The following is a 17,899-nucleotide window of genomic DNA, read 5'->3' as shown; positions in this document are numbered from 1 at the left end:
TAAATTAGAGTAGGACTTGTATACCTGAACTTTAATTCTTTTGAGACATTCTGGTGACAACATTTCTTTTTCAGTCATATCAGATGGCTGAATCAAATAGCAGAACATGAGTTCCTGGTAGTAAATAAACAAACAAAAATCAATTTAAATACACCACATTTAAGTAGTACAGGATTTCCTCCTTACTTCTATAATGGTAATGAGCCAAAGTGTACTAGTATGGTTTAATTAATGTAATGCTGAATTTGGATTAAGGAGATCTGGGTTCAAATTTTTATTTGATCGTGAACACATGGTGTGTGGTCTGCAAACTGGATGGCTATCCGTAAGTCACTCTCTCACAGCACTATTCTGAATAAGACCAGGGCTCATTTGTGGAGAGCTTTAGTGGGCACAATTTGTATTCCTACATACTGCAACTCCCCTTGCTTGCACTGGGGGAAATTCCAAAGGGCCTCTTGACTTTGTGGAGTGAATTTTCACAAGAATTTACAGTTAGAAGGGGCATGAATGTACATGCGCACACATGCACCTCTAGCCAGAAGTCCTGGACTTAAGATTCTGTTGCACGCTTCCATATATGTACCCTCCCCAGCATGTACAATGAGGATAATCCACATCTGCCTTACAAGAATGCTGCATTAGGACAAAATAGATTACTAAATGTCTAAGAAGTGTTTTGATGATCAAATCAATGATCTGATTTCCCCCACTCATGTTCTAGTACACATATATGACGCATAAGGTACCAAATAAAAAGTTGAAAATGGGTAATCTGAATTACTAGAGAATTTGCATGTTTCCCTTAAAATGTTTATAAAATATTTCCTTATAAACTAGAAAGCTGAAATTCTGTACGCATGTAGACTTGCCCTGCAGTCTTATGTATGTGTACCTGGAAATAAGTCCCATTAAGGTTAATGGGACTTACTCAGAGGGAAATACATATTGAATTGTAACTTAAGGCACCTCAATGACTAGAATTGGTCATTCTCTTCTCTTCCTTGAAACCCGAGACATAAATTATGTTATCAGGGACTAGCACAGAACGAAAAAAGGCACAGATAGCCCAGAATGTAACAGTTCCCTGTTCAAACACTTGAAGCAGCCTTGACAATACACAGAGACCCATCTGAATATAGGACAAGTCACACTTGTATGAGATTTCATGAATCCAAGCATTATAACATGTTTACAGAAAAAAGGGGTTTTCTAATGGTAACTAGGAACACATTTATGCTTGCAGAGTGCAAAAACTGACTAGTATCTATTTTATGCTTGTTATTGACAACTTTACATGATCTTTCTTTGTGCCCTTCTTATATCAAGGTGTACATCTTTCCTTCACTCCATAATTTTTTCCTTGTGGCTTTAAAATACTTAGTTCATTTTATGTGTTACCTTAGAAACATTTGCTGTAGTTCTGTTCAACCCAGACAAAGACTTCCAGCTGAAAGGTCTGTGTGATGATCCTTCAAACTCATCATTAACTAATTCAGCAATAACAGAATAACTGGAAGACAAACCAAAGTGAAACTTTTTAGGGTACTAGGATGAAATATGCATTTAAACAACATAGTCCTCTAGTTCTCACTTTGGCAGACGTAGAAAAAGCCAATCTAGTGAACAACAGAGCAGTGAGTACATTTTTCATATAAGCTTCCCTTTCAGCAGAGGTATCTGTTATTATGAGATCAACTACCTGACTGTATATTTTAGGTGTTTTGTATATGGGTAATTCCATAGTGACCAACATAACATTTGTATAGAAAGGTGGCTTTCTCTGAAATGCTACCGGTTCCACGCGCAGGACCAGCCACACAGGCCCAGCTTCGCAGTCTGAATGCGTGGATGAGACGATGGTGTCGGGTGGAAGGGTTTGGATTTGTTAGGCACTGGGGAACATTTTGGGACAAGCTGGGCCTGTACAAAAGGGACGGGCTCCACTTGAACCAGAATGGAACCAGACTGCTGGCACTTAAAATTAAAAAGGTGACAGAGCAGCTTTTAAACTGACTGAGGGGGGAAACCCGACAGGAGCTGAGAAAGGTCCGGTTCGGAATAAACCTCCCCCCTGGGATAAAAACCAGAGAAATGATGAAATTTTAAAAGGGGTAGGCCTAGAAGTAGGCATTGTGAGAGTATGGGGAACAGGATATAAATTCAGAAGAGCAAAATTACCACAGGCCTAACCACAAGTGCCAAAGACACTTGAAGAGAGACACTGCTTACAAGTGCCTGTACGCTAATGCTAGGAGCCTGCGAACCAAGATGGGAGAACTGGAGTGCTTGGACTTAGAGGAGAGCATTGATATAGTGAGCATAACGGAGACCTGGTGGAATGGAGAAAACCAGTGGGATACGGTTATCCCTGGATATAAACTATATTGGAAGGACAGGGAAGGACGTATTGGTGGCGGAGTCGCTCTATACGTGAAAGAAGGCATTGAATCCAGCAAGCTCGAAACCCCAAAAGAGGCAGACTCCTCCACAGAATCGTTGTGGGTGGTGATACCATGCCCCAGGAGGGACTTAATACTGGGAACGATCTATCGTCCCCCTGATCAAAATGCTCAGGGAGACCTGGAGATGAGATATGAAATTGAGGAAGCATCCAAACTAGGAAATGTGGTAGCAATGGGTGACTTCAACTACCCGGACATAGACTGGCTGCATATGTGTTCCAGTCATGACAAAGAAGCAAAGTTTCTAGATATTCTAAATGACTATTCCCTAGACCAGTTGGTCATGGAACCGACCAGAGGGACGGCAACCCTGGACTTAATCCTCAGTGGGGACCGGGACCTGGTGCAAGATGTAAGTGTTGTTGAACCGATTGGGAGCAGTGACCACAGTGCTATTAAATTAAACATACATGTAACTGGCCAATTGCCAAGAAAACCCAACACGGTCACATTTGACTTCAAAAGAGGAAACTTCACAAAAATGAGGGGATTGGTAAAAAGAAAGCTGAAAAACAAAGTCCAGAGGGTCACATCACTCAAAAATGCTTGGAAGTTGTTTAAAAACACTATATTAGAAGCTCAACTGGAGTGCATACCGCAGACCAGAAAAGGTACCGCCAGGGCCAAGAAGATGCCAGCAAGGTTAACGAGCAAAGTCAAGGAAGCTCTTAGAGGCAAAAAGTCTTCCTTCAAAATATGGAAGTCTTGTCCAAATGAAGAAAATAAAAAAGAACACAAACCCTGGCAAAAGAAATGCAAGAAGACAATAAGGGATGCTAAAAAAGAATTTGAGGAGCACATTGCTAAGAACATAAAAACCAACAACAAAAAATTCTATAAATACATTCAAAGCAGGAGACCATCTAGGGAGACAATTGGACCCTTGGATGATAAGGGAGTCAAAGGTGTACTAAAGAACGATAAGGAGATTGCAGAGAAGCTAAATGAATTCTTTGCATCTGTCTTCACAGTGGAAGATATAGGGCAGATCCCTGAACCTGAACTAACATTTGCAGGAAGGGATTCTGAGGAACTGAGACAAATAGTGGTAATGAGAGAGGAAGTTCTAAGCTTAATGGACAATATAAAAACTGACAAATCACCGGGCCCGGATGGCATCCACCCGAGAGTTCTCAAAGAACTCAAATGTGAAATTGCTGATCTGCTAACTAAAATATGTAACTTGTCCCTTGGGTCCTCCTCCGTGCCTGAGGACTGGAAAGTGGCAAATGTAACGCCAATCTTCAAAAAGGGATCCAGAGGGGATCCCGGAAATTACAGGCCAGTTAGCTTAACTTCTGTCCCTGGAAAACTGGTAGAAAGTATTATTAAAGCTAGATTAACTAAGCACATAGAAGAACAAGCCTTGCTGAAGCAGAGCCAGCATGGCTTCTGCAAGGGAAAGTCCTGTCTCAGTAACCTATTAGAATTCTTTGAGAGTGTCAACAAGCATATAGATAGAGGTGATCCAGTGGACATAGTGTACTTAGACTTTCAAAAAGCGTTTGACAAGGTACCTCACCAAAGGCTTCTGAGGAAGCTTAGCAGTCATGGAATAAGAGGAGAGGTCCTCTTGTGGATAAGGAATTGGTTAAGAAGCAGAAAGCAGAGAGTAGGAATAAACGGACAGTTCTCCCAATGGAGGGCTGTAGAAAGTGGAGTCCCTCAAGGATCGGTATTGGGACCTGTACTTTTCAACTTGTTCATTAATGACCTAGAATTAGGAGTGAGCAGTGAAGTGGCCAAGTTTGCTGATGACACTAAATTGTTCAGGGTTGTTCAAACAAAAAGGGATTGCGAAGAGCTCCAAAAAGACCTCTCCAAACTGAGTGAATGGGCAGAAAAATGGCAAATGCAATTCAATATAAACAAGTGTAAAATTATGCATATTGGAGCAAAAAATCTGAATTTCACATATACGCTCATGGGGTCTGAACTGGCGGTGACCGACCAGGAGAGAGACCTCAGGGTTGTAGTGGACAGCACGATGAAAATGTCGACCCAGTGTGCGGCAGCTGTGAAAAAGGCAGATTCCATGCTAGCGATAATTAGGAAAGGTATTGAAAATAAAACAGCCGATATCATAATGCCATTGTATAAATCTATGGTGCGGCCGCATTTGGAATACTGTTTACAGTTCTGGTCGCCTCATCTCAAAAAGGATATTATAGAGTTGGAAAAGGTTCAGAAGAGGGCAACCAGAATGATCAAGGGGATGGAGCGACTCCCTTACGAGGAAAGGTTGCAGCATTTGGGGCTTTTTAGTTTAGGGAAAAGGCGGGTCAGAGGAGACATGATAGAAGTGTATAAAATTATGCATGGCATTGAGAAAGTGGATAGAGAAAAGTTCTTCTCCCTCTCTCATAATACTAGAACTCGTGGACATTCAAAGAAGCTGAATGTTGGAAGATTCAGGACAGACAAAAGGAAGTACTTCTTTACTCAGCGCATAGTTAAACTATGGAATTTGCTCCCACAAGATGCAGTAATGGCCACTAGCTTGGACGGCTTTAAAAGAAGATTAGACAAATTCATGGAGGACAGGGCTATCAATGGCTACTAGCCATGATGGCTGTGCTCTGCCACCCTAGTCAGAGGCAGCATGCTTCTGAAACCCAGTTGCCGGAAGCCTCAGGAGGGGAGAGTGTTCTTGCACTCGGGTCCTGCTTGCGGGCTTCCCCCAGGCACCTGGTTGGCCACTGTGAGAACAGGATGCTGGACTAGATGGGCCACTGGCCTGATCCAGCAGGCTCTTCTTATGTTCTTATGTTTATATAATATTTTGTGTTTTGGCAAATATTATTTGAACTCCAACAAATATTAAATATTTATTTGTTAACTGGATTGATGTTCAAAAATAATCAAGAAGTATGTTACAGGTAGTTTAAATGCTTTATTTTTATTGTGTTTTAAAAGATGTCACCAATGTAACAGTTTTGCATCCTCAAGAATATATCTGTAACTTGAATAATTTAATTCTCCAAAAGTATAAATAATAATTTAAAAATTCCATCTGCAGTAATATATGTAAAGAGCTAATGTTTCATAGGCAAGTATCAAACATGATCATGTTCATTGGAGACTGTGAAAAAAAGGTTTTCTGGCGAATGACCTGTGACCGACATAACCAACTAACATATGACAATTCATAGACAGAAACCCACAAATAATTGCCTCCAAAGCAAGACCATGTGCATATGAACATTCACAAGTTCCAGGTCAGTAGAAAGTCCATATGGGAAACTGTAATGCCCACAGGAATTTACACTCAGCTGTGGCAACACCCTAATGATTTGTTTCTTTTCAGCCCAACATTTATCATCATTTGCAAGGAAAGCAAATGTTATGGAAGTCCCCTTTCTAAAGAAGAGGATTTCATATTAACGATCAAACAAATTTTCACAACAAATTTTGTTTTCATAACAAATGTTCTTTTCAGTTTCCCTGTCTCAAACTCAACAATAACGAAGTTGCCAACTGACACAAGTACTTCTGTGGATGTTTTTGCTTCTGCACCTTCTTTCAGGATAATCACTTTTCCCATAGGGGCATTACGTGGTGTTTATTTTAAACTGTCTTAAAAAATCATGTGTGCTCAAGGCTGCCTTCAACCTCTTACAGGGTTGCACTGTTACCTGAGGTAAGGCAAGAGACCTTCAGTTCCTGAGGTGAATTTTTGTATCTCTAGATGAGCCCACCTATGCACCGTTTCTGGAAAGATCCAGTCAGGACAGGCCTGACTCCTTGATACATTTGAGATGAAGCTGATACAGTAGGGCCCCGCTAATATGGCGGGTTAGGGACCAGGCCCCCAGCGGAAATCGCCGTAAAGCAGGGGCCCATAGACTTTAATGGGCTGCGTCGCGCAAAAATGACGTCAAAATGGCAAGCGATGGAAAATCCCCGCCGTATTAGTGGAACAAGCGCTGTAAGAGCGGGGCCTTTCACTAATTGAAAACCGCTGCATGAACGAAGCGCCGTAAAGCAGAACGACGTAAAGCGGGGCCCTACTGTAGAAGCTTCTACATGCTTCAAGAAAGGAGCTGAAGGGTCTAGTAGAGAAATATCAATTCTACACTTTTCTAACCATACCCAGGTTGACATTTACTGATAATTAACTTAAAAAGTTATCTAATATTAAATATATTAACATATAATTGCATTATCTTTCTTCTAAAAGCAATAACATGTGTCCACCCTCTGACTTGTCTTTCAGACTGTAAGCTTTTTAAGAGCATGGGGCTACAACAAGCAGAAAAATCATTTAGTGGTCCATCATGACCATCAGCAATTTTCAAGTGGTCCATGGGGGAAAAAGTTTGGGAACCACTGGTATGGTACAAATAATAGGCCTAATAATGGGCTCCTGCTGGGAGGAAAGGCGGGGTATAAATCACACAATTAATTAATTAATCAATTAATTAAATATTAAATTCTCAGGAAAGGAATTATGACAGTCCTAAAAAGGTATTTAAATGACACACAAGACAACACACTTATACTGTGTAAGTTGTACATTATGGAGTTATGCTGGTCACAAGAACTGTTGCATATAAAACATTTCAGGTAATATCTTAATGCTAAAAGAAGAGGATAAAGTTTAATTTTTTTTTCATTTGTTGAGGGGATGGCAGTATGTTTCTGTGATCAATGTAACATGCTCAACCAACATAAGTTGTATTGTACTAAGCTCACCTGATTCTGTTCCTAACATAAATTTTATTTTCAGTTTATCAAATGAGAAAGCAAAACTATCTATACAATAAAGGGCCATTAACCTATTGTCTATTTTCTTAGAGAGGTCTAACTGAAGATCGGGGGGGGGGATTCTGAGTCATCTTGCATGCCACACTTCTGGTTGTTTTATTCATGTGTAAAATGTCATTTTGAAAAACTAATGCCAGATAATGAAACCTTGGGAAATTATATTTAAAATGATGTAGAATATGTTAGCTATTTATTTATTTAATTTGTATCCCGCCCTTCCTCCCAGCATAAAAATGAAACATGGATCTGTAGGTTGACATTGTCATAGAATTACCCATATTCCTTCATCAAGCCACCACAACTCACAATGTTTCTTCAGGGTCACTGTGAGATATCTAGCAAGTTCCACTAAGGAAAAGATGCAGTCAAACTCGTTTTGGACCTCAGTGTGCTTATTAAACATGTCAATCTCCTGCGTTCGTTCCGAATGGGATCATGTTCTCTTTGATGTTAATGATGCACAAATGAAGCAAAACACATAAGCAAATACTTATTATATCTAAATCTGAATGCTATACCTGGCATGGTAAAAAGGAGGACCTTTTCGATACAACACTGTAATGGGAAGAAAAGAACAAACAAGAAAAGAACTTACTAGAAATGTCAGGCTTTCTTCATTTTGAATCATATTAGGGTAGGACTTGTGGCTTTTCCATGACTCAACTTTGAAAATCTAAACCATAATATAGTAAGATCTGTTTTTTTAAATTATTTATTATTATTATTATTCTAACCACAACTGGGAGGCGAAGGTATTCATGATAAATACAAATACTTATCAGGTCACTCAGAATAACGCAACTTGTAATCACTTGTACAGTCACCTTCAGAAAACAAACATGAATCCCTTACACTCTAATTCAACTAGGCACACCTAATGCATAAGGATCTGAAAATAGCCACAGCCATTTATTCAAAGAGAGATGGACTAAATCCAGCCTTATCCTGCTCCGCTCCTTGGCAACCATCATATCAAGCCTGCACCTGCTCCTAGAGGAGGTTCTCAGTCTAGACGAGAAACATGCAGAGGAGGTCACAGCTGCATGCACACAATCTGGGGACATAACTTGCAGAGCTAATGACTGTCAATGCTGCTGGGAACAGAACTGCACCAGCTCCACTCAAAGCCTGAAAGTGGACAAATAGGAATCCAGAGCAGTAACTATATCCATCAACATAATTAGAGCGCACTCAGCCAATCCACTACAGTTGATGCTGCCAAGTGATTAATAAAGTAATCGACTCTGATAAGAGTTATTAGCAGCTGTTTGGTCCCCCAGACTACAACACAAGTGAAATTATCTCTTATTGGACAAATGTCACACATTCTTCATCCACCATTTGTGTTCAGAGAGGGAAATAATTAATCCTTATTCAGACCACTACCTCACTGGGTTTGCTCCTCTTAGAAAGGAGATAGTGAAAGTAGCTTATGGTAGTTAAATCTCAACTAGGACTGACTCAGAGAAATGACTGGGGGCTCACTTACCATGTTCAAAGGCTTTAAGGGGGCATTGGGAAAGATTAACAAAAGAACAATTGTAAAGAGCTTTGTATATTAAACGTGCTCCATAATCTAAATAATAAACACCTCCAATAGATTTCCAGGCTCTTTTTTGCCTATGGTACAAAGCATTTCACTCTGACTGATGACAGCGGGCCATCAATTAAACATTTTAAAATTACTGCAGTATGCACATCTATTATTTAAACAAGTCAACAAAGAACAGGAGCCCCAAGACAAGGGCATAATACTCAATATCCAAGTAAGCTACACATAACTGAATGTGCAGCACATTTGCAAAACAAACAAAAAAAGGCCATGAGCAATAGACTAATTAAGCTGGGGACCAGGCTGACAAAACCAGGCCTCATAAATAACGTTAATAACTCATTTGCTTACTGTGAAAAGTTTAGCCGAGCCAAAAAGAACTCTAGCTGCTTTCATCATTGCCATATCCATTTCATCACTCAATTCCACTGTGCAGTCTCTCCTGCATATTGCAATCTGCGCTATTTGGTATAATGGTGTCAGCTATCAAGAAGTTCTGGAAATGATCTCATAAAGACTATCTATGAGGCAGTTTGGGCAACAGCAATCTGGCCATCACATGGAGGGGGAATGTGAAAGCACCTGCCCATTCCCTCTACCTCCACAAGTTTGTTGCCTCTGTCATCCCCGCACATCATTATAAGGATAGCACTTATGGAGTATGGCCTGCACAGGCAACATCACATGCACGTAGGCCAAAATTGTGTAGTCAATTTCCAGATAAGACCTGAGGGCTAATCACTTACTTTTGACTCGGTTGAAAACTATCATCACTAGATGCAAACAATGAAAGAAAAATACTCACAGAGATCAGATCCATATTTCAGGCCAACTTTAGGGACCCATCCTTTGCAACGGAAATAGTGATATGCCATGTAAGTAGCCTTAAATGTGGGTTGTGCTTCACTAAAAACTTCCCATAGCTTCAGAATAGATAAAGGTGCCTAAAAACACAACCAGTTGCTTCACATAATTACAGCATACAAAAACAGCCTACTATTATTGGCAGCTAAGTTAACCATCCTAGGTATGCCTAGAACTGTGTATTTCATCAGCTATTCCATTCAAACTGTGAAAACACACAAATGAGACAGAAGCCAAAAGTGACATTAGTTATACAAGGCTAAACATAAATGCCATCTAGCTTTTCAGTTATGGTTTACCTAAAGCTATTAAAAACTCCAGAGCTATAAAAGTTCTTCGGGGCATCGTCGAGGGAGATCAGCAGTCAGTAATGAAGACTAAACTGTGGATTTTTTAAAAAAAATCAAAACCACACACTATTTTTATTTCAGCAATAAAGTCTCTCTACATGCTTCTTTCACCAGTTTTGCTGCCACTCAACTTCACAAAGCAAAATCTTTGTTGGGAAATAAAATTGTATTCTTGCAGTATTATACAAAATCGAACATACCATTATACCCACTTAAGTCCACTAAAATGAACAGAACTTACAACCCAATGCTATGCGCATTTATAGAGAAGTAAAACCCACAGAGTTCAATAGACATACATAACTAATGCATGCTTGTACCCAAGACTGTCTACATTTATGCAGTAAACAAGAGATTACAAAAGAAGGAAAAATTATGCAGCCTTGGCACAGGCCTTGGAAACTGGCTAAGCATTCATTGTTTTGTGCTAACAAGCAATATCTAAGGCAACATATCACTCACACACAACTTAATACTACTGACCAAAGGCATAATCTTACCTCATTGTAACAAATACTTAAACATCCCAGAGCATAGACCAAGAAAAAAGCCTAAAACACAAAACAGTAAATAGAATTATTTTGTTTTATATACATTAATACAGAGTGTTGGCACTGACATGTTCTGCACAGTATGAGCAAAAAAAGAGGGGGAGTGAAAAATGCTATTTGCTTCCAGGATATCCTATTTAAAGGCAATCTTGTAATTTTAATTAAATCTAATACTACAAGCAGTACCTTCATCAATGAGAATAGGATTGCTGAATCCCAAAATAAAAAAACCCTTCCCATCTAGGTACAATACATCTGAGGCTGTGATTGTGTATATGCTTTCTTCTGAGTAGATATACATAGGATTACACTGTAATCCATCTACACAACCAGCACAATCCTGCAGGAATTTCTCCTCAGCAAGTTCCACTGAAAAAACGGAGAACTGAACAGCAGCAACAAAATTATTCAGGGTCTTTTGAGAGAGGGCCCTTCAGGAGATTGTGAGTTTTACTACTTATGTTGTCAATCCTAGCAATATCCACATTGCAACAGAATAGAGCTTAGCCTTGGGATGGAAATACTCCTTTAAAAAAACCTCACTACCGGGTATGTGTTCATTAATTCTAGGCAGGAGTGAACTGCTGAAGGAAGAGGGGGGAAATGGCAGGGAACACATTTTCCAAAATGAAAGGAGAGGTACAAATGAACTAGGTCAGACTTGGGCAGTGACAGCCTGAGAACCATGAAGGAGCTGCCTGGGACACTAGACAAGTAAAAAAGGACTTGTAACAGCCTCAGAGCTGATGGCAGATATCACCGTTTATCAGTAATACGAGCCAGTTACTTTGAACGAGATTAAAGATCAGTCCTCCCACAATGGCAGCATGTGCTGGGCAACATATTACATGGCTGCTCTAATGACACATACCTGGGAAGGCTGGGATTCTGCAAAACTTAAATTTATAAGATTTCTTCTTATAAAGCTTATCCACACTACCATTTTAAAAAACAAAATATTAAAATAGTGCAAATACCTGGGGAAAAAACCCTGCCAACATACAGGTTTATGTTTACATTGGTGGATTACTAAACATGACAATATTCCAAACTTACCTCCTCTAGACTGAGCTGCAAATATTCAAAAATCCTAAATGGATTCCTTCTGCACACTAACTTTTCTTTTTTGATTAACTGCAAAAAAGGAAGAAACCAAAGTTACAAAGTAGCAATCAAAACATTTATTTATTTACTTATTTATTTATTTGGATTTATATACCACTTAATCATCAAAATCTCTAAGTGGTTTACATAAAATATACGTTAAAATTACTGATAAAATCAGATGTGAAAAAAAGTTAGCCTAACAACGTTCAAAATAAAACCAGTAGTTTTAAAAAATATATAGATTATAAAATTACATATTAAAATACATGTTGACTTTACATGTCTTGGCAGGCTTGTTTAAACAAAAAAAAGTTTTAGCAGGCACCAAAAATATCTATGCCATTTATTTAGCACTAGCTAAGGGCATGCCAACATGATATTCTGTTCCCTTTCTCCCATAAAAATCTCTGACTCACCATTCCTGAAAATTTCTCCACCTCTGTTTGGCACCCTGTATGACACTGGCTTATTTGCTCTGATGCGCCTTAGGCAGGCCAGGGATCTAGGTGACCTTAGAACCGAAATTCCAAGATTCACGTGTGACTTTTGTTAAATTAGCCTGTCGTTTCTGCATACATGCCATATAGGCTTTCAAATGATGCCTTGCTGATTACAGTTCACCTAAGTGGTTTCAGAGACTCAGAAAAAAGGGATAAATGATGACTTACTGCTTATGTAAGATATATCTATAAAAAGGCAAAATGAGTTTTTTAATACTCTTTGTTTACAAAAGTTACCCCCCCAAAAATAGGCTACTTTGTGATCTTACATGCGATTTCTCACTTGCTTCCTCTTTCAGACACAAATTCGATTCTTCTTCTTGGATTAACACATACTCATCATTACAGCCTTTATTGATCAAAATGTGAGATCCTTGTTTAATACAGTCATCTTGCTTGCAGCTGTGATGCATACTGAAGGGACACTGTGTTGCCAAGTAAGTTTTAGCAACAGTTTTAGAGCCTGTTATATCCAGTCTGTTAGACCCATACTTGGCTAGTGGGTCAACAAGTGGATCACCTTCCAAGCAGGCTCCTTTATCCCCATTTGTTTCAGAAGGAGTCACAAAACACTTTGGTTCATCTTCAACACCCTCCATTTTGGGGATTGCCTCATCCTGAGACTCACTAAGTTGCGCAGCTTCTCCTCTCAGATTAAGGGGCCGAGTGTAATTCAGAATGGCCGTGTTAATTGTGCAGTCATCCAGTCCTTGCTCCTGCATAAGACTTTTCGCCCATTCTACATGACACTGGTACCTGGAATCAAAGGGAAGCACAGACTTGCAGGACCCAGAGTCTTTTAACCAACACACAACAATCCAACAATGTACACAATACAGAAGTGTTCACCTTTCTGCAGCTTCTCAGCTATATCCCCAATTTATTTATTTAGCACGCAAGATTTTTTAAAATGATTTTTTTCAAGCAGCGAAATATTATCTCACATTTCTTACTTTCAGAATGTTAGTAATTAAAACTGGAGTTGCCAGCCTTTTCGGGAGAAACTGTGGGCGTATTTGCAAACCAGAGAAACTGCCGTGGGCATCACATAACACAACCTGCAACCAAGCACACACCACAACCTTTTATATTGGCTACATGATTCTTTCAAGCCTAATTTCAGCAGTGGAGGGGATCCTGTGGGTGGCAGGGAAGCCCTTTGCAGGTGTTACATTAATGACCCCCAACAAACAACAACTTCACTATTGATTGCCAAATTAGTTGTAGTTCAAGCTGTTGACACAGCAAAAAAAGCTGCACTTACTTTCTTGATGAAATTATAGGCATGTTTAACCCGACATCTGCAATGAAAAACAAAATGGTTCATTTTTGATTCCACATAAATATTCAATGTATCAGAAAGTTAACACACAGGGCAATCTAAACCCCTGTCTGAGAGGAGTGGAGTGGAGTGGCAGAGCTACCGCCGCATTCAAAGCCCTGCTGTGTTTCAAGTTTGGCATTTTTCAAGTTTGCCATAAATGGCAGCAAAGGTTATCACTAGTGTGCTCTCCTTTGATTCTGTTAGGTAACCATATGACACTGCTGAGAGCTATAGCTAAATGGGAAGAGAAGGGGTATTATAGACTGCATGGTTTCTATAAATATTATTCCCCTGTAATGCACAATTAACTTCAAGCTGATATCAGAAACATAAATGTGGGATGGCTCCAGTTATGTGAATGGCAACATTTTCTTATGGACAGGCATTCGGATACAGGACACCAGGTCTCTTATGCCTTTATTTCAATATCAGACTAATTTACCTTGCCACTTAGCAACCAACACAGGATCTGAAATACTGTATTCTGGCCGACTTCTGGAAAGAATACCTTTCCCAAAAAATCCCTAGAAAAACAAGACATCAGTGTCACTAACAGGTGATAATCAATTCAACACATAGCAAACTGATCCTGTACCTTCTGATGGAATTTAGTTACATATTTGATATTCTTTACATTATTGATCATATACATCATTATACCTTTCTAAACTAGAAAGCTGCCAACATGTGCGAAAGCCAGCCAATAAACACAAGCCCTTTGAACCCAGAGTTACTCTCATGCTGAAGACTAGTTACCCTCCACGTAGAATGGAGAAAGTTTTTCTCCCACTTACATAACACTAGGACATCCCATGACGCTGTATGTTGGAAGATTCAGGACAGACAAAAGAAAATACTTCTTTACACAGTTCATAGTTGAAGGCACATAACAACAACAACAACGAAGTTAAACTATGGAATTTGATCCCACAAACAGTGATGGCCACCAGCTTGGGTGGCTTAAAAGAGGATTAGACAAATTCATGGAGGGTAAGGCTACGTTCTACCTCCATTGTTGGAGGCAGCAGGCCTCTGAATGTCAGTTACTGGGAATTACAGTGGGGAGAGTGCTGAAAGAGGCTCTGTTTCCAGGCCTCCCATGGGCATCTGTTCGGCCACTGTGAAAACAGGATGCTGCACCAGATGGGCCTTTGGCCTGATCCAGCAGAGCTGTTCTTATGTTTCCTTTGTCCTCCCCACCTATAGAAGGTGGAAAAGGAGGAGGTAGATATCATTACAGCACAATGACAGAACAAAAAGCCTCTGAAGCCAGACTTCTTCCCAAACACACAGCTTGAATTTCCCTATCTCTTCACCTGCACCTCACACTAGCAAGCCTCTGCGAAACATTCAGTCCAGTATAGTACAGTACATGCAAGTATAAATCTTATTTTGCTGCTGATGCTTTCTTGATAGAAATACAATATTTATTTGACTGCTTTAAATCTCTCACTCACTCATTCACTCACACAGAGTATTTTAGATTAAGAATTGATTCATTTGGTGGGTTTTGGTAGGAATATTCATTACCTAAAAAAATCCATTGTGTCAGCATCAAAGGTGAATATTTTAACAGTCGGAAGTGTCATGCATTAGACAGACAGACACAGCAGGTAAGACTACCTTACTATACAGCTGTTCTATATCTTCAGGATTCTTCACAATTACATTGTTGTTTATAATTTCAGCCTGGCATATTCTGTAATCTCTTCCATAAATGCCTTCTTCGGAGGAAGAAATAGGGAATGGAGAATTGTATGATTCATATACTCTTTTCTTCCTTTTGGGAGGATGGAAAATTGCTTCTGCCATTGTGTGCTATTCTTCTACTTTAACAGTCATCTAAGGACAAACAGCAGAATGAAAAAAACCTGTGAAATATTTATTTTTAAAAGCCAGATGCTTATTAAGGATGCTTGATAGACCACTTAAGCCATTCTTTTCCTCGAATTGGTCAGACCCATTAATTTCATGGAAGCAAAGGCAGAAGAATACCAGTTGCTGCCTTGGGGTCCTTCTGGGAGGGTTTTATATAAATTTAATAATAAATAATAACTCAGACTGTCTGTGGGACATAAATGCCCCTGCCTTGATTTGCAAACACATATAGAATAACTCATCAGATTCATCGTCTTAACATTCCTGCAGGTCTGCTCCCCCCACCTGCCATTTGTTGTTCCAGATCATTGCAGCTTCCTCGGGTTACTTCTTGGTGGAGACCCAGGTAGATCCTGGCCTTATAATCAATTTACCTTAGGTAACACAGACCCCCCCCAAAGGCCTAACACATTACAAGACCATAAGAGATGGGATATCAAAAGGGTAGAGAATTAAGGCAGTATTTTCTCATGGTCTTTGTACTAAAAACAAACTAAATTACAACATAAATATTTGGGAAGGGCTCTGGCCCCTGTCCAGACACGGGATTTTTTGGGGTGGGGAGGAAGCACTTACAGTCTCCTCTCTATCAAGTGCCTCAGCTCATTTTCTTGAGCTTTCTTTGGGTATTTATTTAGTTGTTTCTTAAGTTGTAAAATACTCCCCAGTATGGGGTACCTTGACAATTCTTTTTCTCAATAGAGGCTGGAAGTCTCCAAAAGCAATGGTACTTCGAACTCCATCCCCTGCGTTGTGTCTACTCCCACTCACACATATGGGCAAGCTTCTAAGCCAGGTGTTTGTCCCCTTAGTACAGACAAGAGAGTCCCACATATATCCAAACCCTAAATATGCTGGCAAACAGAAAAGGGATCCTGACAGATACCTCCATTGCCCCTCACAAGTTGGAGGCAAGTTTTGTAATAGATGCTTGTCTTCTTGCTCTTTACCTCCCCCCCCCCAAGTCATTCCCAAAATCAAAAGAATGTTTACTACTTTGGAACCCCTTTTTAACTCATACAAAACGAAACAGGTTTGGAGGGAGAAAGGAGGGCTTCTGCACATCTGAGCACACAAAGCTGCTTTATACCAAGTCAGGTCATTCTAGCTCAATACTGTCTACTGCAGCCTTTCCCAACTAGTGTGCCTCCAGATGTTGTTGGACCACAACTCCCATCAGCCTCAGCCAGCATTGCCAATGGTCAGGAAAGATGGGAATTGTGGTCCAACAACATCTGGAGGCACACTGGTTGGGAAAGGCTGGTCTACTGATTAGCTCTCCAAAGTCTTCTCCAGACCTGCTGCCCAGACCCCTTTAACTGGAGATACCAGTGACTGAATTTAGGAATTTATGCATAAGTCTGTAGCATATCACTAAGTTATGGGCCCTTCCCCCAAACACAAAATGAGGATATTCAACAAACCAAGCAACTGCCTTCTCCCATTATTTCTCTTCTCCCAAATAATTAAATAATTGGATGATGATGATGTCGCCACTGCCACCAATATGGCAAGACTATCCTGGCTTTTCTTGCAGTTGCACCTTTATTACAGAAGTCTCTCCCAACCAAGACAGATCTACTGTGCCCACTCCACTGAAATTTTTATGCAGTTGTTGAAGACCTACCTAGTTTTGCCAAATTTTCTAAGATCTGTGATCTCTGAGTTTTTATCTCATTTATGCTGTTAATTTACTTCTAAGATTGTGTATATATTTAAAATATTTTATTATTTCTGCTGATGTTGTAAGTAATCTTGTAAACCACTCAGACAGGCTTTTTTATTGGAAAGTGGAATATACACTTAACTATAAAGTTCTCCCTCTTAGTGAGTAAAGCAATGTCTTCTTTAACATATAAAATAAAAAACCCAGGCAAAGAAATCACTAGCACTTTTGGATTTGGGGAAAAGGGGGACACAGAAGGATCCCCGGATGCTTGGTTTTCTCTCCTGTTATCCTTTTCACCTCCCTAAACTGATGACAAAAAGAGATTTTCCCACAGGAACACTCTCCTAAGTACACACACACACACACACACACACACACAACGAAAGGGCCTTGGAGATGGACCGTTTCTGCAGTCTCTTCCCCCCCCCAAAAAAAACCACGTCCAGAACCCTTTCTCTTAAGTGCAATATCCCCCCAGCAGCTAGGCAGTGCTGGCTGGCATCTTCCCTGGAGGCCGGGGAAGAGGTTCCATTCCGAGTTCTTGGGTTTTTCACTTTTTACAACCTTCCTTTCAAAAACAATGCGGGGAGCAAAAGGATACTCACACAAGCTCCACTTCTCCCATACAAACAAAAAGGAGGGAGAACATTTTGACAGCCCCCGATATAAGCTCGTAGCAAACACGCCCCTGACTGGCTTTTTCTCCCCTCTGCAAAGAAGATTAACAAGGCACCTTTCTGGCCACTAGCAGCGACCTGAATCCAAGCAGCGACAAGAAGCACAGGCTGGTACAGCTAATTCCCCGCCACGCATGGAGAACGGGAAAAAGGACTCCTCTGAATCCACTACGGCGACGGAAGAAGGACGTGCCC

At 40.1% G+C, this 17,899-nt stretch overlaps 1 protein-coding gene across 2 annotated transcripts in view; it reads right to left on the bottom strand.

Moving 5' to 3' along the window:
* Nucleotides 1-17,899, bottom strand: part of TSEN2 (tRNA splicing endonuclease subunit 2) — a 22,308-nt gene extending 4,409 nt beyond the window's left edge. Inside the window, exons 1-11 of one of the 2 annotated variants that reach the window (XM_061618100.1) lie at nucleotides 17,633-17,899; nucleotides 15,104-15,322; nucleotides 13,923-14,004; nucleotides 13,421-13,457; nucleotides 12,426-12,912; nucleotides 11,606-11,683; nucleotides 10,499-10,549; nucleotides 9,590-9,728; nucleotides 7,751-7,787; nucleotides 1,402-1,513; nucleotides 25-114 (exon numbers count right to left, since the gene is read on the bottom strand). In XM_061618100.1, the coding sequence (XP_061474084.1) occupies nucleotides 25-114; nucleotides 1,402-1,513; nucleotides 7,751-7,787; nucleotides 9,590-9,728; nucleotides 10,499-10,549; nucleotides 11,606-11,683; nucleotides 12,426-12,912; nucleotides 13,421-13,457; nucleotides 13,923-14,004; nucleotides 15,104-15,292 (1,302 nt within the window). In that variant the 5' untranslated portion in view covers nucleotides 15,293-15,322; nucleotides 17,633-17,899. The remainder of the gene's footprint in view (nucleotides 1-24; nucleotides 115-1,401; nucleotides 1,514-7,750; nucleotides 7,788-9,589; nucleotides 9,729-10,498; nucleotides 10,550-11,605; nucleotides 11,684-12,425; nucleotides 12,913-13,420; nucleotides 13,458-13,922; nucleotides 14,005-15,103; nucleotides 15,323-17,632) is intronic. The other variant, XM_061618099.1, reaches the window with a different exon arrangement.

This window comes from Rhineura floridana, chromosome 3 (assembly GCF_030035675.1).
Source record: "Rhineura floridana isolate rRhiFlo1 chromosome 3, rRhiFlo1.hap2, whole genome shotgun sequence".
In the NCBI taxonomy this organism is placed as follows: Eukaryota; Metazoa; Chordata; class Lepidosauria; order Squamata; family Rhineuridae; genus Rhineura; species Rhineura floridana.
The sequence above is the reverse complement of the archived record's forward strand: the minus strand, read 5'-3'. Positions and strand labels throughout refer to the sequence as shown.